The following is a 27,103-nucleotide window of genomic DNA, read 5'->3' as shown; positions in this document are numbered from 1 at the left end:
GAAAGGACGTGTGCCATGCCACCTTCCCTTTACCTTTTTTTTAACAAATTAATTAATTTTTAAAAAATTTTTATTTCTGGTTGCAGTGGGTCTTCATTGCTGTGCGCGGGCTTTCTGTACTTGCGGCAAGCGGGGGCTACTCTTTGTTGCGGTGCGCGGGCTTCTCATTGCGGTGGCTTCTCTTGTTGCAGAGCATGGGCTCTAGGCACGCAGGCTTCAGTAGCTGTGGCTCGCGGGCTCAGTAGTTGTAGCTCGCGGGCTCTAGAGCGCAGGCTCAGTAGTTGTGGTGCAGGGGCTTAGTTGCTCCGTGGTATGTGGGATCTTCCCAGAACAGGGCTCGAACCCGTGTCCCCTGCGCTGGCAGGCGGATTCTTAACCACTGCGCCACCAGAGAAGCCCCTCTTTACCTTCTTTTTAAAAATTAAGCCATTTCATGGAGTTTGATGCCTAACATGTATTGATATATTTAAGTTTTGCCAAAACAGTAAATAATCTCCTTAACCAATGACTAGATGGCCTAGCAATCCTGGTTGCCTCTTTCTAGAATGTTTGATGGGAAATTGTCAGTATGTACAATTGCAGGTGAGTACTGTTGAACATTTCAGGACAGTCATTCTTGTAAAGAATGGGATTTCTGGGACTTCTTCTTTGTAAATGTTTCCTGCATTTTAATTGGGCTGATAGTAAGAACCACAATAATGTACACTCATTTACACTGAAACATACCCCAGAGAGATTTTCTTTACTTCCCTCTTGGCAGTATCATTCCTAACAATTTTTTATAGAGTATTTCTTTGTTAGTTCTCTTTATTGCATCTCTTTATAGTAAGAAAACATACCATTGTCTTCATATAAATCCTTCACTGGAATGTAGTCAGTTGAACCAGTAAATACCAGAAGTTGGAAAATTGCTAAGATGGAAAGTGCATGTTTGTTTACATGTGTTAGTGTTACTGCAGTCCTGTTTGCTTTCTTAGAGTGTCTAATAACCTAGTATAAGAATGGATTAACAGGATTCGGTTTTAATCTCCAGATGATTTCTGGAAATACGACTTTTTTGTGTTGATTGACCACTATCTTCTCTCCCTCTGTGAAGAACTTGGAAATGAGTATGTCCTTAAGGAATATTTATTCTCTAATCAGAAAACATCTTTTATGCCTTTAAGGATTATATTCAACTGCTACATCCCTGGTGTCAAGTCAATGTTGGTTCCTGTCGATTTATGCTGGGACGGTGCTACCTGGTTACAGGAGAGGGACAGAAGGTAAACTGCATTTGAAAGATGAGCAAACCTTAGTGCAAGGAGAGCACTTAGCTTCTATCTAAGTGAGGGAATGGGAGGCACAGAATCCTCCAGATAAAGATACAGAAGACTAATAGTGCCAACAAGGGGCATGATATACCTGTGGGGACCATTTAGCTTCATGTACTTTGCAGATTACTTAGGACACAGGAAAATATGAAGAAGAAAACATTAAAACCCTCCTGCCCCTGTGCAGGTATTTTTAGGGATGCGTTTTTGCAAATAAAATTTATTTCTCAATTACACTTTTTATTATATCTTTTTTTTTTTTTTTTTAATTTATTTTTGGCTGCGTTTGGTCTTCGTTGCTGCGTGGGCTTTCTCTAGTGGTGGCGAGCGGGGGCTGCTCTTCGTTGCGGTGCAAGGGCTTCTCATTGCAGTGGCTTCTCCTGTTGCAGAGCAAGGGCTCTAAGCTCAGTAGTTGTGGCTCGCAGGCTCTAGAGCGCAGGCTCAGTAGTTGTGGCGCACGGGCTTAGTTGCTCTGCGGCATGTGGGATCTTCCCGGACCAGGGCTCGAACCTGTGTCCCCCGCATTGGCAGGCGGATTCTTAACCACTGCACCACCTGGGAAGTCCTATATCTTTTTTTTATGCTGGTTTTCTTCCCATTATGGTAGTTTACATTTCTAATTTTTTCTTGACATCCTGTTATGGAGCTTTTCAAACATAAAGAAAAGTTCAAAGACTTTCATACTAAACAATCATATACCCCCCACTCAAATTCTACAATTGTTAACATGTTGCTACAGTTGGTGTATCACATTTATCCGTCAATTTTCTTATTAAAGTTTACTTTTTAACTAACAGCATTTAAGTTAAAAAGTTAGATAAAGGAAATATTAAATAATGCATCAGAGAGAATTTAGATATGACAGAAACTGCAAACGCAGTCAATGATCTTAAATAATTTTATTTCTTTTTTGGTTTTCCTTGGTACAAGAACCCTTGACTTATAGCACCTAGAAGTGGAACAGTCTATCATAAGTCATTTTGTATTCTTCTATTTTTCCAGGCTCTGGAATGTTTCTGCCAGGCAGCATCTGAAGTGGGCAAAGAGGAATTCTTAGATCGCTTGATCCGTTCAGAGGATGGGGAGATTGTGTCCACCCCCAGGCTGCAGTATTATGATAAGGTATATTCTGTCATGGTTTGGTCCTTCTTACACCACCCTGTGTACAAATGTAACAGGGCAGGGGTGGCAGATAAATTAGGAGTTTGGTATTAACATATACACACTACTATATATAAAATAGATAAACAACAAGGACCTACTGTATAGCACAAGAACTATACTCAATATCTTGTAATAACCTATAATGGAAAAGAATCTGAGAAAGAATATGAATATATAGATATAGATAAATATGTATAACTGAATCACTTTGCTATACACTTGAAACTAATACAACATTGTAAATTAACTATACTTCAGTTTAAAAAAATATATCTGAAATACATTAGTTTGGTATTTGGGGAGAAAAATAACATAAAAATTTAATCACTCCCTGAATCTCCAAGTGAAGAGAAAAATGAATTTGCCTAGAGAAATTGAAGAAACATATATTTTTAAATTTGATATATTTTTTTTTGGTTTTTCTTTTTTTTTTTATTTGGTTGCACTGGGTCTTAGTTGCAGCAGGAGGGCTCCTTACTTGCGGCATGCATGTGGGATCTAGTTCCCTGACCAGGGATTGAACCGTGGCCTCCTGCATTGGGAGCACGGAGTCTTAACCACTGCTCCACCGAGGAAGTCCCTGATAAATGTTTTTAACTTAAATGAAATTCCCATCATGATATCATTTTGTTAGCTCTGTCATCATTAGAACTTTATTACTTAGTATTCATCTTGCTGATATCTCAAAGAATTAACTTGTAATGCTGTATTTAGCCTTAGTTTGTGATTTAGCCCTGGGTACCCCTCCTGACCTTTTTTTCCTTCTACTCTTTCCTCTGGTCACTCACTCAGCTATAACAGTAGTGGCCTTCTTACTGTCTCATAGAAGCCAACCACATACTCTATTCCCTTCAGGACCTTTCTCCCTGCTGTTCCTCATCCTAGAATGCTCTTCCTCCAGGTACTCAGGTTTCTAATGCCCTCATTTCATTCAGGTCTCTGCTGCTGTGTCACCTCCTGAGAGTTCCTCCCTGCCTTGCCTGCGAAGAAGCAGAGTAGCTGTCATGCACGTGCTCTCCTGCACACCTGCTCCTTCTCTCCCTTAGTGCACAGTGAGGCGCTGTGGGCAGTCTCTCTCCTTGCCCCGCTTTATTTTTCTTTCTGACATTTAGCCATGCTTGATGTTATATTTTAGATTCTGTTATTTTTTTTTTCACATCTTTATTGGAATATAAATGCTTTACAGTGTTGTGTTAGTTTCTGCTGTACAAAGTGAATCAACTGTATGTATACATATATCCCCATATCCCCTCCCTCTTGAGCCTCCCTCCCACCCTCCCTATCCTGTCCTCTAGGTCGTCACAAAGCACTGAGCTGATCTCCCTGTGCTATGCAGCTTCCCAAGAGCCATCCATTTCACTTTTGGTACTGTATATACGTCAATGCTACTCTCTCACTTCATCCCAGCTTCCCCCCCCGCCACCGGTGCCCTCAAGTATGTTCTCTACGTCTGTGTCTGTATTCCTGCCCTGCCGCTAGGTTCATCAGTACCGCTTTTTAAAATTCTATATATATGCATTAGCATACGGTATTTGTTTTTCTCTTTCTGAGTTACTTCACTCTGTATGACAGATTGTTGGTCCATCCACCTCACTACAAATAACTCAATTTCGTTCCTTTTTATGGCTGAGTAATATTCCATTGTATACATGTGCCACATCTTCTTTATGCAATCATCTGTTGATGGACATTTAGGTTGTTTCCATATCCTGGCTATTGTAAATAGTGCTGCAATGAACATTGTGGTATGTGTCTCTTTTTGAATTATGGTTTTCTCAGGGTATATGCCCAGTAGTGGGATTGCTGGGTCATATGGTAGTTCTATTTTTAGTTTTTTAAAGAACCTCCATACTGTTCTCCATAGTGGTTGTATCAATTTACATTCCCACCAACAGTGGAGGAGGGTTCCCTTTTCTCCACACCCTCTCCAGCATTTATTGTTTGTAGATTTTTTGATGATGGCCATTCTGACCAGTGTGAGGTGATACCTCATTGTAGTTTTGATTTGCATTTCTCTAATGATTAGTGATGTTGAACATCTCTTCATGTGTTTGTTGGCCATCTGTATGTCTTCTTTGGAGAAATGTCTATTTAGGTCTTCCGCCCATTTTTGGACTGGGTTGTTTGTTTTTTTCATATTGAACTGCATGAGCTGCTTGTATATCTTGGAGATTAATCCTTTGTCCGTTGCTTCGTTTGCAAATAATTTCTCCCATTCTGAGGGTTGTCTTTTTGTCTTGTTTATGGTTTCCTTTGCTCTGCAAAAGCTTTTAAGTTTCATTAGGTCCCGTTTGTTTATTTTTGTTTTTATTTCCATCACTCTAGGAGGTGGGTCAAAAAGGATCTTGCTGTGATTTACGTCATAGAGCGTTCTTACTATGTTTTCCTCTAAGAGTTTTATAGTGTCTGACCTTACATTTAGGTCTTTAATCCATTTTGAATTTATTTTTGTGTATGGTGTTAGTGAGTGTTCTTTTTTTTCTTTTTTTTTTTTTTTGGCTGCATTGGGTCTTCGTTGCTGCACACGGGCTTTCTCTAGTTGCGGTGAGCGGAGGCTACTCTTCCTTGTAGTGTGAGGGCTTCTCATTACGGTGGCTTCTCTTGCAGAGCACGGGCTCTAGGCACGCGGGCTTCAGTAGTTGTGGCACACGGGCTCAGTAGTTGTGGCTCGTGGGCTCTAGAGCACAGGCTCAGTAGTTGTGGCATACGGGCTTAGTTGCTCCATGGCATGTGGGATCTTCCCAGACCAGGGATTGAACCCATGTCCCCTGCACTGGCAGGCGGATTCTTAACCACTGCGCCACCAGGGAAGTCCAGGAGTGTTCTAATTTCATTCTTTTACATGTAGCTGTCCAGTTTTCCCAGCACCACTTATTGAAGAGGCTGTCTTTTTCTCCATTTTCTATTCTTGCCTCCTTTATCAAAGATAAGGTGACCATATGTGTGTGGGCTTTCTGTCGTGTTGCATTGATCTATATTTCTGTATTTGTGCCAGTACCATACTGTCTTGATTACTGTAGCTTTGTAGTATAGTCTGAAGTCAGGGAACCTGATTCCTCCAGCTCTGTTTTTCTTTCTCAAAGATTGCTTTGGCTATTTAGGATCTTTTGTGTTTCCATACAAATTGTAAAATTTCTTGTTCTAGTTCTGTGAAAAATGCCATTGGTAATTTGATAGGGATTGCATTGAACCTGTAGATTGCTTTGAGTAGTATAGTCATTTTCACAATGTTGATTCTTCCAATCCAGGAGCATGGTGTATCTCTCCATCTGTTTATGTTATCTTTGATTTCTTTCATCAGTGTTTTATAGTTTTCTGAGTACAGGTCTTTTGCCTCCTTAGGTAGGTTTATTCCTAGGTATTTTATTCTTTTTGTTGTGATGGTAAATGGGATTGTTTCCTTAATTTCTCTTTCTGATCTTTCGTTGTTAGTGTACAGGAATGCAAGAGATTTCTGTGCATTAATTTTGTATCCTGCAGCCTTACCAAATTCATTGATTAGTTCTAGTAGTTTTCTGGTGGCATTTTTAGGATTCTCTATGTATAGTATCATGTCATCTGCAAACAGTGACAGTTTTACTTCTTCTTTTCCAATTTGTATTCCTTTTATTTCTTTTTCCTCTCTGATTGCTGTGGCTATGACGTCCAATACAATGTTGAATAATAGTGGCGAGAGTGGACATCCTTGTCTTGTTCCTGATCTTAGAGGAAATGCTTTCAGTTTTTCACCATTGAGAATGATGTTTGCTGTGGGTTTCTCATATGTGGCTTTTATTATGTTGAGATAGGTTCCCTCTGTGCCCACTTTCTGGAGAGTTTTCATCATAAATGGGTGTTGAATTTTGTCAAAAGCTTTTTCTGCGTCTATTAAGATGATCATATGGTTTGTATTCTTCAATTTGTTAATATGGTGTATCACATTGATTGTTTTACATATATTGAAGAATCCTTGCATCCCTGGGAAAAATCCCACTTGATCATGGTGTGTGATCCTTTTAATCTGTTGCTGGATTCTGTTTGCTAGTATTCTGTTGAGGATTTTTGCATCTGTGTTCATCAGTGATATTGGTCTATAATTTTCTTTTTTTGTGATATCTTTGTCCGGTTTTGGTATCAGGGTGATGGTGGCCTCGTAGAACGAGTTTGGGAGTGTTCCTCCCTCCACAATTTTTTGGAAGAGTTTGAGAAGGATAGGTGTTAATTCTTCTCTAAATGTTTGATAGAATTCACCTGTGAAGCCATCTGTCCTGGACTTTTGTTTGTTGGAAGATTTTTAATTACAGTTTCAATTTCACTACCTGTGATTGGTCTGTTTATATTTTCTAGTTCTTCCTGGTTCTATCTTGGAAGGTTGTACTCTTCCAAGAATTTGTCCATTTCTTTCAGGTTATCCATTTTATTGGCTTATAGTTGCTTGTAGTAGTCTCTTATGATCTTTTGTATTTCTGTGGTATCAGTCCTAACCTCTCCTTTTTCATTTCTAATTTTATTGATTTGCGTCCTCTCCCTTTTTTTCTTGATGAGTCTGGCTAAAGGTTTATCAATTTTGTTTATCTTCTCAAAGAACCAGCTTTTAGTTTTATTGATCTCTGGTATTGTTTTGTTTCTATTTCATTTATTTCTGCTCTGATCTTTATAATTTCTTTCCTTCTACTAATTTTGGGTTTTCTTTGTTCTTCTTTTTCTGGTTGCTTTAGGTGTAAGGTTAGATGTTTATTTGAGATTTTTCTTGTTTCATGAGGTGAGCTTGAATTGCTATGAACTTCCCTCTTAGAACTGCTTTTGCTGCGTCCCATAGGTTTTGGATTGTTGTGTTTTCGTTGTCATTTGTTTCTAGGTATTTTTTGATTTCCTCTTTTATTTCTTCAGTGGTCTCTTGGTTATTTAGCAGCGCACTGTTTAGCCTCCATGTGTTTGTGTTTTTTACTGTTTTTTCCTGTAATTGATTTCTAATCTCATAGCATTGTGGTCAGAAAAGATGCTTGATACAATATCAGTTTTCTTAAATTTTCCAAGGTTTGATTTGTGACCCAAAATGTGATCTATCCTGGAGAACGTTCCATGTGCACTTGATAAGAAAGTGTATTCTTCTGCTTTCAGGTGGAATGTCCTAAAAGTATCAGTTAAGTCTAGCTTGTCTGTTGTGTCACTTAAAGCTTGTGTTTCCTTATTTATTTTCTGTCTGGATGATCTTTCTATTGGTGTAAGTGGGGTGTTAAAGTCCCCCACTTATTGTGTTACTGTCGATTTCCCCTTTTATAGCTGTTAGTAGTTGCCTTATGTATTGAGGTGCTCCTATGTTGGGTGCATAAATATTTATAATTGTTATGTTTTCTTCTTGGATCAATCCCTTGATAATTATGTAGTGTCCCTCCTTATCTCTTATAACAGTCTTTATTTTAAAGTCTATTTTATCTGATGTGAGTATTGCTACTCCAGCTTTCTTTTGATTTCATTTGCATGGAATATCTTTTTCCATCCCCTCACTTTCAGTCTGTACGTGTCCCTAGGTCTGAAGTGTGTCTCTTGTAGACAGCATATATAAGCGTCTTGTTTTTGTATTCATTCAGCCAGTCTGTGTCTTTTGGTTGGAGCATTTAATCCATTTACATTCAAGGTGATTATCGATATGTATGTTCCTATTACCATTTTCTTAATTGATTTGGGTTTGTTTTTGTGCGTCTTTTTCTTCTCTTGTGTTTCCCGCTTAGAAAAGTTCCTTTAGCATTTGTTGTAAAGCTGGTTTGGTGGTGCTGAATCCTCTTAGCTTTTGCTTGTCTGTAAAGCTTTTGATTTCTCCATCAAATCTGAATGAGATCCTTGCTGGGTAGGGTAATCTTGTAGGTTTTTCCCTTTCATCACTTTAAATATGTCCTGCCACTCCCTTCTGGCTTGCAGAGTTTCTGCTGAAAGATCAGCTGTTAACCTTATGGGGATTCCCTTGTATGTTATTTGTTGCTTTTCCCTTGCTGCTTTTAACATTTTTCTTTGTAATTAATTTTTGATAGTTTGATTAATATGTGTCTCGGAGTGTTTCTCTTTGGGTTTATCCTGTATAGGACTCTCTGCGCTTCCTGGTGTTGATTGACTATTTCCCTTCCCATGTTAGGGAAGTTTTCAACTATAATCTCTTCAGATATTTTCTCAGACCCTTTCTTTTCCTCTTCTTCTTCTGGGACCCCTATAATTCGAATGGTGGTGTGTTTAATGTTGTCCCAGAGGTCTCCGAGACTGTCCTTAGTTCTTTTCATTCTTTTTTCTTCTGCTCCCTGGCAGTTATTTCCACCATTTTATCTTCCAGCTCACTTATCTGTTCTTCTGCCTCAGTTATTCTGCTATTGATTCCTTCTAGAGTATTTTTAATTTCAGTTATTGTGTTGTTCATCACGGTTTGTTTGCTTTTTAGTTCTTCTAGATCCTTGTTGAATGTTTCTTGTATTTTCTCCATTCTGTTTCTGAGATTTTGGATCATCTTTACTATCATTACTCTGAATTCTTTTTCAGGTAGGTTGCCTATTTCGTCTTCATTTATTTGGTCTTGTAGGTTTTTACCTTGCTCCTTTGTCTGTAACATATTTTTTTGTCATTTCTTTTTTTTGTTTTGTTTTTTGATGGGTGGGGCTGTATTCCTGTCTTACTGGTTGTTTGGCCTGAGGCATTCAGCACTGGAGTTTGCAGGCAGTCGGGTGGAGCCAGGTCTTGGTGCCTAGATGAGACCTCCGGGAGGCCTCACTCCGATTCGTATTCCCTGGGGTCTGAGGTTCTCTGTTAGTCCAGTGGTTTGGACTCAGAGCTCCCACCACAGGAGCTTGGGCCCGACCTCCAGCCTGGGAACCTAGATCCCACAAGCCGTGTGGCATGGCCAAAAAAAATAAAAAAATAAAAAGGAGCAATACAATAACAAAGAATAAAAAACAAAATAAAATTAGAAAGATAAAAATATATTAGGAAAAATAGAAATATAATTGAAACAATTGCAACAAGGTAAAATAAAACCATAACAGAAAAAAGAAAAAAAGGTGGGGGGGGGGGAACAAGCCAAAAGGAGCAGAACAATAACAAAGTATAAAGAATAAAATAAAATTAGAAAAATAGCAGATTTATTAGAAAAAGTAAAAATATAAATGAATCAATAAGGTAAAACAGAACCCCAATCTAAAAGAGGAGAAAAGAAGAAAAGAAAAAAAAAAAGCCTTGTCTATGGGGGAAGAGTTTAGGTGGGGATGGAACTTAGGCAGCGGCGGGGTTTAGGGTGGGGCAGGACCTAGGCAGGTGGGGGGGTGACATCTGAGCATGGGGCAGGGCATAGGCTTAGGACCCACGCGGCTGGAAAAGGCCTTGGGGGTGAGGCCTAGCCAGGGTGACGTTCAGTTGTGGGGCAGGGCCTCTGCTTAGGACATGCGTGGAAGGGGAGTGGCAGCACCTCCCCAGGAGGGCCTCTGGAGTGTGGGGTTCAGGAGTTTGGAGTAAGGCCTTGGGTGAGGGTGTGTGGGTGGGGTTTAGGCCCGGCGTGTTGGAGGGGGTCTCAGATGGGGTCTCCGAGTGTAGAGGTGGGGCTCTGGGTGGGGTGTAGGGGTGGGGCTTGGGCTCTGTGCTGCAGGAGGGAGGCTCCCCGGGAAGAGGATTGGGCCCCAGAGCCCAACAGGCTCTCCGGTGCCTAAGTGGACAGGGAAAGTGCTGGCCGTGTTCCCTTCCATTCCTCTGTGCCCCCCTCTCCCCCCACGGGCTCCCCCAGGGTCTCCCCCATCACTGCTGGACCCCTAACCGTGGGTAGGTCCCACTGGGTGTAGGAACTCCTCCCCTCCCCCAGCCGCCCCCCAGGGGTGCCAGTCCCATAGATCCAGCCTTTACTTTTGCTCCCACTTCCCTCCCTCCCACTCCCTCAGGACCCACGCGGCTGGAGGGGGCCTAGGTGGGCAGAAGATCAGGCCCAGATCTCAGCAGGCTCCCGGGGGCCCAGGTGGGCAGGGAAACCTGGCCACTCTCCCTTTTGATCCTCTGCCCTCCTAATGGTTCACCAATTTCCCCCTTCGGGTGTGGGATCCCTCCCCCTTCCCCAGGCGCCCCTCAGGGGCGCCAGTCCTGTCCCGCCTCCACTTCTCCTCCCCCCTCAATACCCCCCACTTCCCACATCCTACCCGGTCGCTGGGGGTTCCTCCCATTCCCTTAGATGTCCGTGGTCCCCCACCGGTTCCTGTAGGTGCCCTAGTTGTGCGGAGACACGAATTCCGCGTCCTCCTAGTCCGCCATCTTGACTCCGCCCCTAGATTCTATGTTATTTGTTTATCTGGATTTCCTACCAAAAAGTAAATGCAACAAGAGCAGGCTTCACAGTTTGTTCATTGCTTGTTAAAGAGATAAATGAATTTTTACAGAAGTAGATTTGTAACACTTAATAACCCTCTGCCATTCTACTAATGAGAAAATTATTTTGAATTTTAAGTAAAGATTTTTAATCTGAGGCCAGATAGGTTTGAGCTATCAATACATCCCCTGAAAATACGTGCAAAGCGTTTTGTATTTTTTTCTGTGGAGACGCTCCATAGTTTTCATCACTGAAAAAAAAAAAACATAAAAAAAGCACTGCTCCAGTGGACTCACTCACAGAAGAAATAAATTAAGATGTGCTAATGTTTACTATCAGGATTGACTCTGGTGCCCTTATTTGGTCCTTTCACCAGGTGGTCATTTGTCACTTAGTCTTGAGGTCGGCGTCTGAGGGAAGAGTGAGTCACAGCGAGGGGCGGGGTTGCAGAGTGGCACTCTCGCTCATCCACTTGATTTCAGTATGTTGGCATGGTTAAGCTGATTTACACATTATATTGCTTAATTGTAATGAAAATGACCGGAAAAAAAAAAAGAATGTGTATATATGTATAACTGAATCACTTTGCTGTACGGCAGTAATTAACACATTGTAAATCAACTATCCTTCAATTAAATAAATAAATAAATAAAATTTTAAAATAATGAAAATCACCTTCACAGTATGGACTTGGCTTTTAAAAATTCCTGTGAAGGGACTTCCCTGGTGGTCCAGTGGTTATGACTACACACTGCCAATGCAGGGGGCGCGGGTTCGATCCCTGGTTGGGGAACTAAGATCCCACATCCCGTGCGTGGTGTGGCCAAAAAAAAAAAAAAAAAAAAATTCCTGTGAAGCAGCCAGATTGAATATAATATTAACAAAGTACATACGAACAAATGAGGATAAGATAGGGCTGGCACTCCTACGTTTGATATAGGCTCTTCATCAACCACGTTGCAAGGTAAAAACAATGACGGTCTATAATCAGGTCTGAGAATCAGCCAGAAACAATTGAGCTTTTCAAGAATGCCACTTTAAAATCTAACTAAGTGTACCTTGAATTAAAATGTCAATTCAAGATAGTAGGAAGCCATGCAAATAATCAAGGCATCCCGATCACCTATGGTGGAGTATAAATTGGTTACAGCCACTTTGGAAAACTTTTTACCTACTGGCTCCAATCTTTGACATGCCCTCTGACCCAGTAATTACAATTTTAAATATATACGGAAAGATATACATGTTTACCAGAAGAGATATGTATGTATGTTCCAAGCAGCGTGTCATAAAAGTCAGGTACTAGAAACAATCCAAGTGTCCATTAACAGAATGGATCAATGGATTATAGTATATTCTTTCAATGGACTACAACACAGCAATGAAATGAATTGCTGAACGAAATAACATAGATCAGTCTTACAAACATGTTAAGGAAAAGCAGGCAGACAGGGCTTCCCTGGTGGCACAGTGGTTAAGAATCCATCTGCCAATGCAGGAGACACAGGTTCAAGCCCTGGTCTGGGAAGATCCCACGTGCTGTGGAGCAACTAAGCCCGTGCACCACAACTACTGAAGCCCGCACGCCCTAGTGCCCCTGCTGTGCAACAAGAGAAGCCACTGCAGTGAGAAGCCCGTGCACCACAATGAAGAGTAGCCCCTGCTCCGCAAGTAGAGAAAGCCCACGTGCAGCAGCGAAGACCCAACGCAGCCAAAAATAAATCAATAAATAAATTTATTTTAAAAAAAATAAAAAGGCAGACACACACAAAAGAATACTATAGATCCTATTTCCATGAAATTAAAAACAAAACTAATAAAAGTCAGTGGTGGCTGGAAGGAGTCACGCAGGGGCTTTGGAGTATTGGTATATTATAATTCTTAACTTGGCTGCTGGGAACGTGGGTATGTTTACTTTGTGAACATTCAACCAGCTATGTACTCAGGATTTGTGTACATTTCTAACTATGTTATACTTCATTAAGAAGTATAACCTTAAAAAAAAAAAAAAGGGCTTCCCTGGTGGCACAGTGGTTGAGAGTCTGCCTGCCGATGCAGGGGACACGGGTTCGAGCCCTGGTCTGGGAGGATCCCACGTGCCGCGGAGCGGCTGGGCCCGTGAGCCACAACTGCTGAGCCTGAGCGTCTGGAGCCTCTGCTCCGCAACGAGAGAGGCCGCGATGGTGACAGGCCCACGCACCGCGATGAGGAGTGGCCCCCACTCGCCGCAGCTGGAGAGGGCCCTCGCACGGAAACGAAGACCCAACACAGCCAAAAATAAACATAATAAATAAATAATAAATAAAAATTAAAAAAAAAAAAACTGTAAGCATCCAGAAGAAAAAGATGTTTTTATACTGCTAATAAGACCGAAAAACCAAATAATCAGTAAGTACTAATAAATAAAAATAATAATTTTTAAACTACCTTTATCTTCATCCTTAAGAAATTTATATTTTGAAAGTGTTATTATACATATTTTTTAGAAATGTGTGTATATAGTATAAGTAAATGTCTGGGGAGTGTACTCAGACATTCTTAATAGGGTGGACAATCAAAAAAGTTTAAAGAGCACTATCCTATGTTGTATTAGAAATGGGTTATGTCAAACATTAATGTGTTCCCTTTAGGGTTTTTATAAGGCTATGGTGCTAATTTACTAGGCTTTAAATTCATCTATGACTTAAACAGTTAGTAGGAAAAGTTAGTAGTGAAATTATATTTGTTCATTCAACAAACATTTACTGAGAACCTATTATGTACTAAACACTGAGGATAGAGCTGTGCACAGAAAAGACCAATAAAGGGTTTTACAACAGGTGTCTTATTTAACAGTAGAATCTAAAGGGAAATCTTAAATATTAACCAAATAATCTTGTCCACCTTGTTGTCAGCACCTTTGATTTAATCTTTATCTTACCTACTTATCTTTCTAATTGATTTTAAATCGTATTCCAGTTTGAAGTGCACTGTACCATGTTAATATTAATGGAAATTTCTTCTTCTATTTCCCCTTAGGTTTTGCGTCTGCTCGATGTCGTTGGTTTGCCTGAACTGGTTATTCAGTTGGCTACATCAGCAATAACTGAAGCAGGTGATGACTGGAAAAGTCAGGTAAGGACTAACTGTAATCTAGTTACTGCCCTTGAGGTTTATCATGGATGTGGTGTTTTAATTTCTATTGTTCTTTTTTCCCCTATGTTTGATACTTAGGCTACTTTAAGGACATGCATTTTCAAACATCATTTGGATTTAGGTCACAATAGCCAAGCATATGAAGCCTTAACCCAAATTCCTGATTCCAGCAGGTAATCAATCTCACAGTCTTATTTAGAGGAGGCAATTTACCAGCCCTGTGTAATCCACTAGGAAAATTTACCCTCCTATCCCTTTCTTTCCTTCTAGACAGTTAGATTGTTTACGGCAGCTGGTGGTAGTTCTTTGTGAACGCTCACAGCTACAGGATCTTGTGGAGTTTCCCTATGTGAATCTGCATAATGAGGTAATTTTATTTAATCCACTGATGACTGGACACAGCTGTGGTGGTTGTCATGCTGGCTACTAACTTTGATATCTGATTGCCTCCTTTAGGTTGTGGGAATAATTGAATCACGTGCGAGAGCTGTGGACCTTATGACTCACAATTACTATGAGCTTCTGTATGCCTTTCACATCTATCGTCACAATTACCGGAAGGGTAAGCAGTCGAAGCATACGGTCTTTGTGGAGGCAACCTTATCAGTTGTTATCGTGTTTTACAAAAAATATTATCTGTTTGACTTATGTAATTTTTACCTTATTTTTACCATTGGACAGGTGTTCTCTACAGGCATTTGGGGAACTTATGTTTAATTTCAAGGTTAGCTTCACCTTTTTGTGGACTACCTGTTAGCCCTAAAGATAGGCACTTCTCGTGAATTCCCTGGTGGTCCACTGGTTAGGACTCCCCGCTTTCACTGCCGAGGGCGCAGTTTCAGTCCCTGGTCAGGGAACTAAGATCCCCATAAGCCACTCAGCATGGCCAAAAGAAAAAGGCACTTCTCCCATTCTAGAACATTCTTGAGGCATTTCTAGTTAGATGGCATTCTGTGTGTATCTTCCATCTAATTTTATTTTTTATTATTATTTTTTTATAATTTTTTTTTTTTTTTTTGGCTGCATTGGGTCTTCATTGCTGCACACGGGCTTTCTCTAGTTGCGGCGAGCAGGGGCTGCTCTTCATTGTGGTGTGCGGGCTTCTCATTGTGGTGGCTTCTCTTGTTGCAGAGCATGGGCTCTAGGCGTGCAGGCTTCAGTAGTTGTGGCGCACGGGCTCAGTAGTTGTGGTTCGAAGGCTCTAGAGTGCAGGCTCAGTAGTTGTGGCGCACTGGCTTAGTTGCTCCATGGCATGTGGGATCTTCCCGGACCAGGGCTCGAACCCGTGTCCCCTGCATTGGCAGGCGGATTCTTAACCACTGGGCCACCAGGGAAGTCCATTCCATCTAATTTTAAAAGAAATGTTATTTCACTAAAGGCCCCTTGACTTCTTGTGGCTGGTTTTAATTTCCTGTACCATTTTGCTATTGGCCTTTCTTTTCTCTTATTTTTGCTGATCCTTTTGAGAGTAAGTTGTGGACATCATGTCTCAGTACATAAATACTTGCATCTCAAGGACATTTCCTCATATAACCTCAATACAATTATCAAATTGAGAACATGTAACTAATCTTGTGAATTAAATGTAAATGTGGTGCTCTTATCTGATGTGCTATTCATATTTAAATATTGCCAAACATAATGGGTTTTTTTTTTTAATTTATTTATTTTTGGCTGCGTTGGGTCCTCGTTGCTGTGTGTGGGCTTTTTTTAGTTGTGACGAGCAGGGGCCTCTCATTGTGGTGGCTTCTCTTGCTGCAGAGCATGGACTCTAGGTGTGCGGGGCTCAGTAGTTGTGGCCCACAGGCTTCAGAGTGCAGGCTCAGTAGTTGTGGCGCATGGGCTTAGTTGCTCCACGGCATATGGGACCTTCCCGGGGCAGGGCCCGACCCCGTATCCCCTGCATTGGCAGGCGGATTCTTAACCACTGCACCATCAGGGAAGACCAATGATTTTTTTTAATAGTACATTTCTCCCATACTGTCCTCACCCCCTGATCTAGGATCACATCTGGCCTTTAATTGTTCTGTTTAGTCTCCTTTAATCTGGAGCATTCTTTTAGCCTTTGCCTTTGATGACACTGATATATTTGAAGAAGAAAGACCAGTCATTTTTGTAGAATGTTTCTAAATTTGGATTTGTATGATGACAATGAAGTCGTTATCAGGTCAGCTAAAATAAAGGGATTGCATATCTGTTTTAAGATCATATTTTACAAGATGACCACTGTGGTTACCCTTTGGAACCTCTAACATTTTTATACCATTTTCACTCAGAATTTTTTATTAGGTTTCTTACTCATTTTCATTGGAAAGAATGGATGGAAGTAATTCATAGGCATGTTCTTAATATTCCTAATGGTAAAATATATTTGCATATTCTTTTTCTTTTTTTAAAAAATAAATTTATGTATTTATTTATTTATTTTTGGCTGCATTGGGTCTTCATTGCTGCGCAGGCTTTCTCTAGTTTCGGTGAGCAGGGGCTACTCTTCATCGCAGTACGTGGGCTTCTCATTGCAGTGGCTTCTCTTATTGCGGAGTACGGGCTCTAGGCTCATGGGCTTCAGTAGTTGTGGCTAATGGAATAAGTTGCTCTGTGGCATGTGGATCTTCCTGGACAGGGCTCAAACATGTGTGCCCTGCATTGGCAGGCAGATTCTTAACCACTGCACCACCAGGGAAGTCCTGCGTATTCTTTGAATAATACAAGAAAGGAAAAATAGATGATTCAAGATCTATTACTGCTTTCACAATGACAACATCCATTACATCAACCTGATTAAGACCAGTTTAGCTAGATTAACCTTCAGGTCTTTCTGGAGCAAGGCTGTTTTTCTGACAAAATGTCTTACATATTGCAGGCACTCAAAAATATTTGTTGGGATGAAAAATAGTTTGATTTGATTTGGAAACTGAAAGGGAATTTTAAAATCTGTTTAGTTTCTGGAGTCCCATGCTGTCTCAGAACAATGTTTTTTCAATATTTCATTCAACCTATGTAACTAAAGCATCATAAAAATAAGAGTGTATGATCTTGGGGGACTTCCCTGGTGGTCCAGTGGTTAAGACTCCACACTTCCAATGCAGTGGGTGCAGGTTCAGTCCCCGGTCAGAGAACTAAGATTCCACATGCCACATGGCGCAGCCAAAAAAAAAAAAAAGAGTTTATGATTTGGACAGAGCACCCAAATCCTGGGTGGGGAATAGGTGACAATATGGCTGAGACTAGTCCTCTGTACTGTCTGGGAATGTAGTATCTAAACATCAAAAGTAACATTTTAGATGTTTGGGGAATTTTTTTTTTTTTTGGTGGTGGTGGTGGTGAAGTACATATACATAAACTTTACTATCTTAACCATTTTTAAGCATTTAGTAGTGCTAAGTACCTTCACATTACTGCATAACCAATCTCCAGAACTCTTTTCATCTTGCAAAATGGAAACTATACTCCTTAAACAACAACTTCCCATTCCCTCCTCCCCCATCCCCTGGCAGCCACCATTCTATTCTCTGTCTATAAATTTGGCTACCAGAATCATATAGTATTTGACTTTTGTGACAGACTTACTTCACTTAGCATAAAGTCTTTAAGGTTCATCCATGTTGTAGCAAGTGTCAGAATTTATAATATTCCACTGTATGGATATATCACATTTTTCTGGAAACTTGGATGTTTCCATCTTTTGCCTGTTGTGAATAATACTGCTAGGAACAAGGATGTACAAATAATTCTTCAAGACTCTGCTTTCATTTTTTTTTGGGGGGGGGTGGTATATACCCAAAAGTGGAATTGATGAATTATAAGGTAATTCTATTTTTAATTTTTTGAAGAACTGCCGTACTGTTTTCCATAGTGGCTATACCAGTTTACATTCCCTGCAGCACTACACAAGGGTTCCAATTTTTCCACATTCTCACCAGCACATGATTTTTTGTGGTTTTAAGTTAAATTCAATTTTGTTTTAAATTTTAATGTTTGATAAGTGTAACAAACTCTCTGTGTATCTCTAAAGAGATACATTTTTGAAATTGTAATATCTATTATTGCCTCATAGCTGGCACAGTGATGTTTGAGTACGGAATGCGTCTTGGCAGAGAGGTTCGAACTCTCCGGGGACTTGAGAAGCAAGGCAACTGTTATCTGGCTGCTATTAATTGTTTACGCCTTATTCGCCCAGAATACGCATGGATTGTTCAGCCAGTATCTGGTGCAGTGGTATGAAAACTTTCCATCCTGGAATTTGGGGATCATTTAATTTATTTGGTTTGGTCCTTTGAAAACTATTACCTCATTTTGCTTCATTTCATTTAAAATTTCCACTGGGATATTTGTGGACTTAATATATTTTTGTAGCAATTCATTTGTTATATGTTACTACCCCTTTAGTTTCCAAGTTCGGAATTATTGTAGGAATAAGTATAACAGAGTGGTTTTGGAGTTAGACAACCTAACTTCAGGCAAATTACTTAGTCTTTTACTGTCCAGTTAGCCTCTTGCATAAAATAGGGATGATGATAATAATAATGTCTACCTTATAGGATTGTTTGGGTATTAAATGAGATAATTCATGTAGAGCGCTTAGAACAGTGACAGTGCCTGGCCTGCAGAAAGTGCTCAGTAAATGGCAGCTGCTTTTATTTCATTCATTTTTGTTAATTTAATCTATTGTTACTATTTTAGGGGAGGCGAACCATGAGTTGTTTTTTTTTTTTTTTGGCATGCTGACGGGGTCATATATTCCCAGCTACTTGTATTGTATAGTTCCTGAATGTACTATGCTTTTTCCCAGGGTTATGGGTAGAGAATGTAAGTCTGAAACCAAGGAAAGTCAAGTGGTTTATATGGAAGATCACATCTGTGTCCTTGGACTCAGTAACATATTTTAGCTAAGTGAGCCAAGTTGGCAAACAACTCCATTTCTTTGTCTAGTAGTTACAGTACTTTTGTGAGAAGAGCTGTGCTAGTTGAAATAAACATAATTTACGTTGAGAGATTTGAGCCTGAAAGCTCTGGATCATAGTTAATGGGGGAAAAAAAGGGTATATATTAAAAATGAAAAAAATAAAATAGAAAAAAAAATAAAAGTTCCCACACACACACAAAAATGATATGAAAGTAAAATACTGATTTTTTCAGGGACTTCCCCAGCGATCCAGTGGTTAAGACTCCGTGCTTCCACCACAGGGGCATGAGTTCAATCCCTGGTCAGGGAATTAAGATCCCACATGCCACACCATGCAGCCAAAAAATAAAATTAATTTTTTTAAAAACCCTAATTTTTCACAGTTATATCACTTGTTTTGTCTTTTCAGTATGATCGCCCTGGAGCATCTCCTAAGAGGAATCATGATGGAGAATGCACAGCTGCCCCAAGTGAGTCAGGGATCTCATGCTGATTCTTTGCTGAAGAGCAATTATATTGTTATATTATAGTAGTATTATTTATATTTATTTTTTGTATAGTAGTTGTAATACTATGTATAATTATATTGTAGTATATTGTATATGTATGGTAGTTATATTATTAAAATATTGTAAAGTTCCTTCTTGGTAGTTTATTTTCAGTATTCTGCTAAAAGTTGTCTGGTAGCTCTTTGAAAACTTTGTATGCCTGTATGGGAAATGAAAATGCTTAAAAAAGAGTGTGTGTGTGTGTGTGTGTGTGTGTGTGTGTGTGTGCGCATTTGTTGTTTGTTGTGTTTAAATCAGCTTAGTACCAAACGTTTTTTTATCAGGCTCCTTTGGTATCACCGTGGAGGCATGATTTCCTTCCTTAAAGAGCCTGGGCTCTAGAGTCAGGCACAGTTGGTTTTAATTCTGCCTCTCACTTTGGGCACGCTCCTTTCTTACTGATAGAGAGAGCAGTGTTCCACAGTTGTCAGAGTTAATTGAAATTATTTGTGAAAGGCCTTGCAAGCGCCTCCTCATCTGCAGCTGTTGTCATTAGAGTCCTTTGATTTGACTCAGCTGTAGTGTGAGACAGGGATGTTGCTTTATTTTTCAAGTTAGCTTTTATTGAACCCCTTGTTTTCTCCCCACCTTCATGAAATTAAAACTGAATGTTACTTAATTTTTAGTGGAAATTGACAGGTTGAGTTAGTCTAATAGGCACTTCTTTGTACTTTGGGAATTGAAAATGTTTTTCTTTGGCTTATAGCAAATAGACAAATTGAAATCCTGGAACTAGAAGATCTGGAGAAAGAGTGTTCCTTGGCTCGCATTCGCCTCACTCTAGCCCAGCATGATCCCTCAGCAGTCGCAGTTGCAGGTAGGCATGCAGCACCAACAGCACATTTTAGGGCCGAGCAGTGGACATAGTATACTAGATGGGTATTAAAGCGTGTCATTGTTATTCACAGGTATTCATCAAGGAAGCAGTCTTTGGGTTCAGTTCATTTCCATATGCCGCTGGGTGCACTAAATAGCTCTTTTCCATTTCCACAGGAAGTTCGTCAGCAGAGGAGATGGTCACTCTGTTGGTTCAGGCTGGCCTCTTTGACACTGCCATATCACTCTGCCAGACTTTTAAGCTTTCCTTAATGCCAGTCTTTGAGGGACTTGCTTTCAAGTATGTATGAAATTGTCTTTCTGTAATCTTAATTTTCTAATGCAAAAATACTCCACTGTTGCTTAGTGTGAAGCAGTAGTCACACGAGCCGGTATCCTACAAGCCTGCTTTAAAGAACAGTTTCTGTGTAATCCGCACAATGATTTTTTTTTTTTTTTTTTTTTTTGAATCTTGATTTATAGCTTCTTTTGAGAAATCAGATCTGGCATTCCTGAGCCCACATGGCCACATGACAGTAGATAACCTGGGTTAAATAGTGGTGTCCATTTAGATAAGGCATATGTTCTCTTCAATCCTTTAGGACATCTAGTGGCCCCTGCAAACATTGTTAAAAAGTACTTCTTACTGAAGTTACATTATACCTAAATATTAGTCAAGTTGTTTGTGAGTTAGAAATAAACCATCAGTTTTTTGTTTTTTTTTTAATTTATTTTTGGCTGCGTTGGGTTTTCTTTGCTGCACGCGGGCTTTCTCTAGTTGCAGCGAGCGGGGGCTACTCTTCATTGCAGTGAGCGGGCTTCTCATTGCGGTAGCTTCTCTTGTTGCAGAGCATGGGCTCTAGGCGCATGGGCTTCAGTAGTTGTGGCACGTGGGCTCAGTAGTTGTGGCTTCCAGGCTCTAGATCGCAGGCTCAGTAGTTGTGGCGCACGGGCTTAGTTGCTCCACGACATGTGGGATCTTCCCTGACCAGGGCTTGAACCCATGTCCCCTGCATTGGCAGGCAGATTCTTAACCACTGCGCCACCAGGGAAGCCCTCCATCAGAATTTTTCATCATCAATTTTCTCTCGTAAGTAAATAATCTCAACACTTATTGATGGCCTTGTGGGTCATCCAGTTGTGTGGCTGTGAGGAGAGGGAAGAGCCAGTACCCCAGGGTGAATTTAGTAATAGACTAGAGCTAAAGTTGTCATCTCGTCTCCAATTTCAGTAGCAAAATAATGTGGTGCTTTTCAGCAAATTAATTTACTCTTTGTGGAACCATTTTCATTGCAGGTGCATCAAATTGCAGTTTGGAGGAGAGGCAGCCCAAGCAGAAGCCTGGGCCTGGCTAGCAGCCAATCAGCTCTCATCAGTCATCACCACTAAGGAGTCTAGGTACAGCCCTAGTCTTCATCCAACCCTGCAAGGGCTTACCCTCCATGTCCTTCCCCAGTGTCTACCTGAATGTACTTCAGTGTCTTCAGAATCCTTCTCTAACAACCCTAACCCTCAGTAAACTTCCCTTTCCTGAATTGCATTTATAATTTGTATTATGCAGCTTAGCACTTTAGAATTATAGCATTTTACAGTCTTGAAGTCCTCTGACATTATTTTTCTAACCCTAAATTAACACCAGAATTACTATCAAAATACAGATTACAAGATATCACCCTAATCTTCTAAATCAGAACTACTGCATGATTCTAATGCTTGATCAGGTTTGGAAATAGTGGTCTGAGCCAATTTCCTTGTTTTAGAAATCTGGAACAAACAAGTAAAAGTGAATTGTTTAGTTGAGTTAATATGCGGTTATTGGGAAATACAAGAATCCAAGTCATCTAGTTTCTAGTACCACCCCTAAGTCACATTGGCCCTAATAATGTTAGTTGTCATTTAGCTGTATTATCAATTCTGTTGTGAGTGTATAAAGATTTTTTCCTTGTAAATACATGTTTTGAATGGTACTATAATTATCTATTAAGAATCTGGAACTCATAAGTCCTTTCTCCTTTTATCAAGTGCTACAGATGAAGCATGGAGGCTATTATCAACTTACCTGGAAAAGTACAAAGTCCAGAATAACTTATATCACCACTGTGTAATCAACAAGCTCTTGTCTCATGGAGTGCCTCTGCCTAACTGGCTTATAAACAGTTATAAGGTAAGTGGTATCTTAACTTGTAGAGAGTAAGAACCTGGTCTTTATCGTCCTGAATACCTTCATGAGATGATTAAAAAGGAAAAGATAGAGTGACAATTTATGGAAATATACCAACTTATATACTTATAGTTTCTCAGTCTTAGCTAAAAACATTAAGAACAGTTTACTTCAGTCCTGTGAAGTACTGGGTGTTTAGATTTAAAGTTCTCCGTGTTGGTGATTAAGTTAATGCATGCTTGTGTGCTCACTGAACAATGAGTATGTATTTAGAACAATGAGTATATATGGGACACAGCATTCACTATTCATTACTCAAAAAATTCACAGGAGTGAGTGGAATTCTTTTCAAATTCTGCAACAGTGTTTCTTTCAGTTTCTGTCAAAATTGGGTCCTTGGGCCACCTGCATTAAATTATTTTGATGGTGGGCTTCTTCAAAATATAGATTCCTGGGCTCCATCCAGACTTACAGAATCAAATTACCTTGGAGTTGGGATCCAGGATCTATATTTTAACAAGGTCATGATTTGATTTGATGCATGCTAAGTTTGAGAACTACTGTACCTGCAATACATTGGGCACAATAGGAGAAGAGAATATAAAGCTTAAGATCAAGAAAGTTAACCTGTTTATTTTTAAGTTAGAAAGTAGAGGGACTTCCCTGGTGGCACAGAGGTTAAGAATCTGCCTGCCAAGGCAGGGGACATGGGTTCGAGCCCCAGTCCGGGAAGATCCCACATGCCGCGGAGCAACTAAGCCCGTGCGCCACAACTACTGAGCCTGCTCACCTAGAGCCCGTGCTCCGCAACAAGAGAAGCCACCGCAATGAGAAGGCCGCTCACCAAAACGAAGAGTAGCCCCCGCTTGCCGCAACTAGAGAAAGCCCGTGCGCAGCAACAAAGACCCAATGCAGCCAAAAATAATTAATTAATTAATTAATTAATTAAAAAAGAAAGTAGAGAAGGCAGCTAAGATGGTAAAAGTTAAGATTGTGATCAAATCAGAATATAGAAAGCGTAACTGACATAATTAGGAGAGCCCTTCCAAACTGAGGCTGTATCACTTTTCTCTCACCCTGAGTTAAATACAAATGTAATTCAAGCATTTAAAGTTGGTGATTCTTTTTAACTTCTTTCTCATTTGTCATTCATATGTTTCTGAGAATTAATGTGACTATGTTATCTCTGGTACTCAGCATTTCTGAGAAGGTTTGTTGACTTTTACTACTGTGGAAACGAAGTAGGAAAGAATTAAAATGTGTCTTAGATCACAGAAAAGGTGAGGAAGGCCACTTAACAGAAAGGGCCTCACAAGGTGCCCAGAGGTAACTGGGCTCTTGGGAATCCGACCCTCATCCCAAGATAAGTAAACCAAGGTGTTCGTTTATTTATAATGAAAAGTATAAATGCCAGGGAATCAGACACTCAACATCCTTTCGTCCATGCCCAGGTAAGATGGATGTTGGTAAATGTTCTTAATTACTAACTTTTTGCAGAAGGTTGATGCTGCTGCGTTGCTCCGTCTCTACTTAAACTATGACCTTTTAGAAGAAGCTGTGGATTTGGTTTCAGAATATGTGGATGCTGTATTGGGAAAAGGACATCAGTACTTTGGAATTGAGGTAGGCTTGTATCCACATTTCCTTTTTAAACTCTTTTTTTTTTTTTTTTTTTAAGAAATTCCTTTATTTTTATTTATTTATTTATTTATTTATTTAATTTATGGCTGTGTTGGGTCTTTGTTTCTGTGCGAGGGCTTTCTCTAGTTGCGGCAAGTGGGGGGCCACTCTTCATCGTGGTGCGCGGGCCTCTCACTATCGCGGCCTCTCTTTTTGCGGAGCACAAGCTCCAGACGCGCAGGCTCAGTAGTTGTGGCTCACGGGCCTAGTTGCTCCGCAGCATGTGGGATCTTCCCAGACCAGGGCTCGAACCCATGTCCCCTGCTTTGGCAGGCAGACTCTCAACCACTGCGCCACCGGGGAAGTCCCCACATTTCCTTTTAATTCTGTATTATCACACTTTCCTTTTCCAAAGTTTTTTCAGATAATTTACATCTAAATTTCAGACTGGAAATAGTATCGTTCATTGACAATTTAGAGAAGAGTTTTGTTCAATGTGTTTATCCTTAATCAGCCTTAGCCCTACTTTAAGATAAAAGATGATATGAATTTAAAAATACATTTGATTTAACTAAGAAAAGGACCAGTTTCCCAGTTGAAAAGAGATGGGGGGTTCCAGTCATGTACTGTGTGCACACGTGTGTGTGCACACATGTATGCATACACACACAATTTCTTGTTAAAAAAAGTAAAGCATTTCATGTTATCAAATCCTGTGGAAGTAGCTACCCAGAAGAAATGGTCCACTTTTCAGATTTTCTTCAAATAATAGATATTTTTCTTTTCAGTTTCCACTGTCTGCAACAGCTCCAATGGTGTGGCTCCCATACTCTTCCATTGATCAGCTTCTCCAGGCTCTGGGAGAGAACAGTGCCAACAGTCACAACATTGCAGTGAGTAAATCCTCTCCTGAGGCATTTTATATAAGCCCTTGCACTAGCAGTTACACCTTAAAGCTTGCTTTTCTGGTTCTCAAGGATTAAGGAGAGGGTGGAAGCCATTTATTGCCCTTCACATGCTGCCCAATCCCTTTATGAGATGATTAGTTAAATCAGATATAACCTCTCTGGTTCTGGGAAGAGAGCTAATAAAGCTTTTATTAAAAATACTGGTGTGATTTGCATATTTAGAAATTCGTTAGGAAAACAGGGTTGGAGTATTGTATATAGCAGTAAAGTCCAGTTATATCAGTGGAGTCACAGAGCAGACTCCTATACTGAATGGTGGTTAAATGAAGCACAATGGCTAACATCTTTATTAGGGGAAATCTGGTTGCTGAAGTCAAAGTGATTGATAACTTTAGGCTTTTTCAGTCCTTGACCTATTCTCCAATGATTCCCTTCTTTTCTCCTACAGCTGTCCCAGAAAATACTTGACAAATTGGAGGACTACCAGCAAAAAGTTGATAAGGCAACACGGGATTTATTATATCGTCGAAACTTGTGATCTGGATGGTTGCCCAGCCTTTGTAACTGCTTGGTGCCTCTTAGGGCTTAAGACTTTACCCAACAGGAAACCTGTACTCCAGGCCGGTTTTTATACCTGTAAATGATGTGTACAACAGCCAAGTCTGCATTCTGCACAAGAAAGAAGGGCAGATGAGTCACAGGACTTGTGCTTGCTGGTGGTGCTAACACAGTTTCTGGTTTTCAACCTTGGTCTCAGACAGCTGCTTTTGTATATGATTCACAAGCTTTTTTAGAGTTTATATTTTCTTAAACTACCGAAGACATTCTTTATCTGCAAATTAAAACCCACCTACACTTTCCAAAACAGCTGATGGTTGTTGGTTCGTTGTAGCTGACCACCAAAAGCAGTCACTGCAAATCCTTTCATTCTTCCCTATCACTTTTTGTATTTCAGTGGAATTATTTTGGTCCAGAACTGACATGTATTTTCTGTATTGCAAACAGAGGCTAATGATTTTGCATACCCTTTTCATTATTTATCGTGGAGTTTTTTTATGATCTTCAATAAAGTATTAAGTAATTTGCCTAGATTAAGCCTAACGTGATGACCAGCTGTTAAGGAAGATATCTTTTTTTTTTTTTTTAAAGGAAGATATCTTGAATCTGGTTCTGAGGCTAAAGTGGAATAAACTCTTAGCTAAGAAAAAATTGAAAATTTATCATCTGTAAAAGTAATAGATTTTCAAAGTAAATTCCATTAACCTCTATGATTTATGATAATCAAGCCGGACTTGATCATACAGGCAGTCTAATAATGTATTGGACCAAAATATAAACTTTCCTGGTCAGATTCAGAGGCATTCATGGCTACAAATTTGGGGGGGGACGTGAAAAAACAAACTCTTGAATTTTATTCTGTATATTAAAATTTATCTTTTAAGGAAACCATCTGTATAGTACTTGCTTGTATGCCCTTTGATCTTTCTTGAGTTTTTCATAAGCATTTAATTTTTATGTCAATACCATATTTACATTATATATTTTAAATAACAATGTGAGTTTCCCTGTGGTACTGTTATTGGTAGATATTGCGGTATGCGACTCTTTTTTCACATTATCTCTGCCATGATTAATGCGAAGTGTTTGATGCAATTAGGGGCTGCAAGAGGTCTTGCCTTTCCAGCTTCATAAACTTGTGGCTTCCAACTGTAGCAAGAAATATATTTTGACCTGTATACACATATATAACCAAGAGAAAGCTTTCACAAAATATGTATCCTCACTTGATATATTTTCATGAGTGACTAATGGATGATAACCTACAACCTGAAAAATTTCAAACCCTGTTGTAGCCATTTCTGAAAGATAAGAAGTAGCTCAAGACTGGCCCTGTTGCAGAAAGCTGTTCATTTGCATTGTTGCTCAAAGCAGTGGTTTCCATGGTGGCAGTTCATAAGACACTGACCAGCTTTTCCTGTCCTCACTGTTTTGGTTCAAGACCTAGAACTCATGCTGGAGCCAGCCCAGCTCTTCTGTCAATTTTCTTCTACCTTCCTCACTTTGAAATCCAACCAGAACAGAAAGAAGGTGCCCACATTCTTTCACTTCACTTTTCTCATCACTTTGAGTCCGCAGTTTTGTTTTCTGGACCATGTGATGTATTAATAGCATCGTCTTTCCTCGTGTTTTTCCAACTCTGGCAATTTTCTGATTACAAATTGTTATT

The 27,103-nt window shown here is 40.0% G+C and overlaps 1 protein-coding gene across 1 annotated transcript in view; it reads left to right on the top strand.

Moving 5' to 3' along the window:
• The window catches only part of NUP160 (nucleoporin 160), a 61,207-nt gene extending 34,885 nt beyond the window's left edge, over window positions 1–26,322 (top strand). The window contains exons 21-36 of the mRNA XM_059931614.1: window positions 513–582; window positions 1,167–1,265; window positions 2,316–2,435; window positions 13,801–13,896; window positions 13,996–14,090; window positions 14,188–14,284; window positions 14,374–14,479; window positions 17,975–18,135; window positions 19,233–19,293; window positions 20,078–20,188; window positions 20,365–20,488; window positions 21,484–21,585; window positions 22,210–22,351; window positions 23,846–23,971; window positions 24,757–24,861; window positions 25,325–26,322. Of these exons, the coding sequence (XP_059787597.1) occupies window positions 513–582; window positions 1,167–1,265; window positions 2,316–2,435; window positions 13,801–13,896; window positions 13,996–14,090; window positions 14,188–14,284; window positions 14,374–14,479; window positions 17,975–18,135; window positions 19,233–19,293; window positions 20,078–20,188; window positions 20,365–20,488; window positions 21,484–21,585; window positions 22,210–22,351; window positions 23,846–23,971; window positions 24,757–24,861; window positions 25,325–25,414 (1,705 nt within the window). The 3' untranslated portion in view covers window positions 25,415–26,322. The remainder of the gene's footprint in view (window positions 1–512; window positions 583–1,166; window positions 1,266–2,315; window positions 2,436–13,800; window positions 13,897–13,995; window positions 14,091–14,187; window positions 14,285–14,373; window positions 14,480–17,974; window positions 18,136–19,232; window positions 19,294–20,077; window positions 20,189–20,364; window positions 20,489–21,483; window positions 21,586–22,209; window positions 22,352–23,845; window positions 23,972–24,756; window positions 24,862–25,324) is intronic.
• Window positions 26,323–27,103: the final 781 nt, after the last annotated feature.

This window comes from Balaenoptera ricei, chromosome 8 (assembly GCF_028023285.1).
Source record: "Balaenoptera ricei isolate mBalRic1 chromosome 8, mBalRic1.hap2, whole genome shotgun sequence".
Taxonomy (NCBI): domain Eukaryota; kingdom Metazoa; phylum Chordata; class Mammalia; order Artiodactyla; family Balaenopteridae; genus Balaenoptera; species Balaenoptera ricei.
Note: the sequence above shows the minus strand (reverse complement) of the source record. Positions and strands in the feature narration are given on the sequence as shown.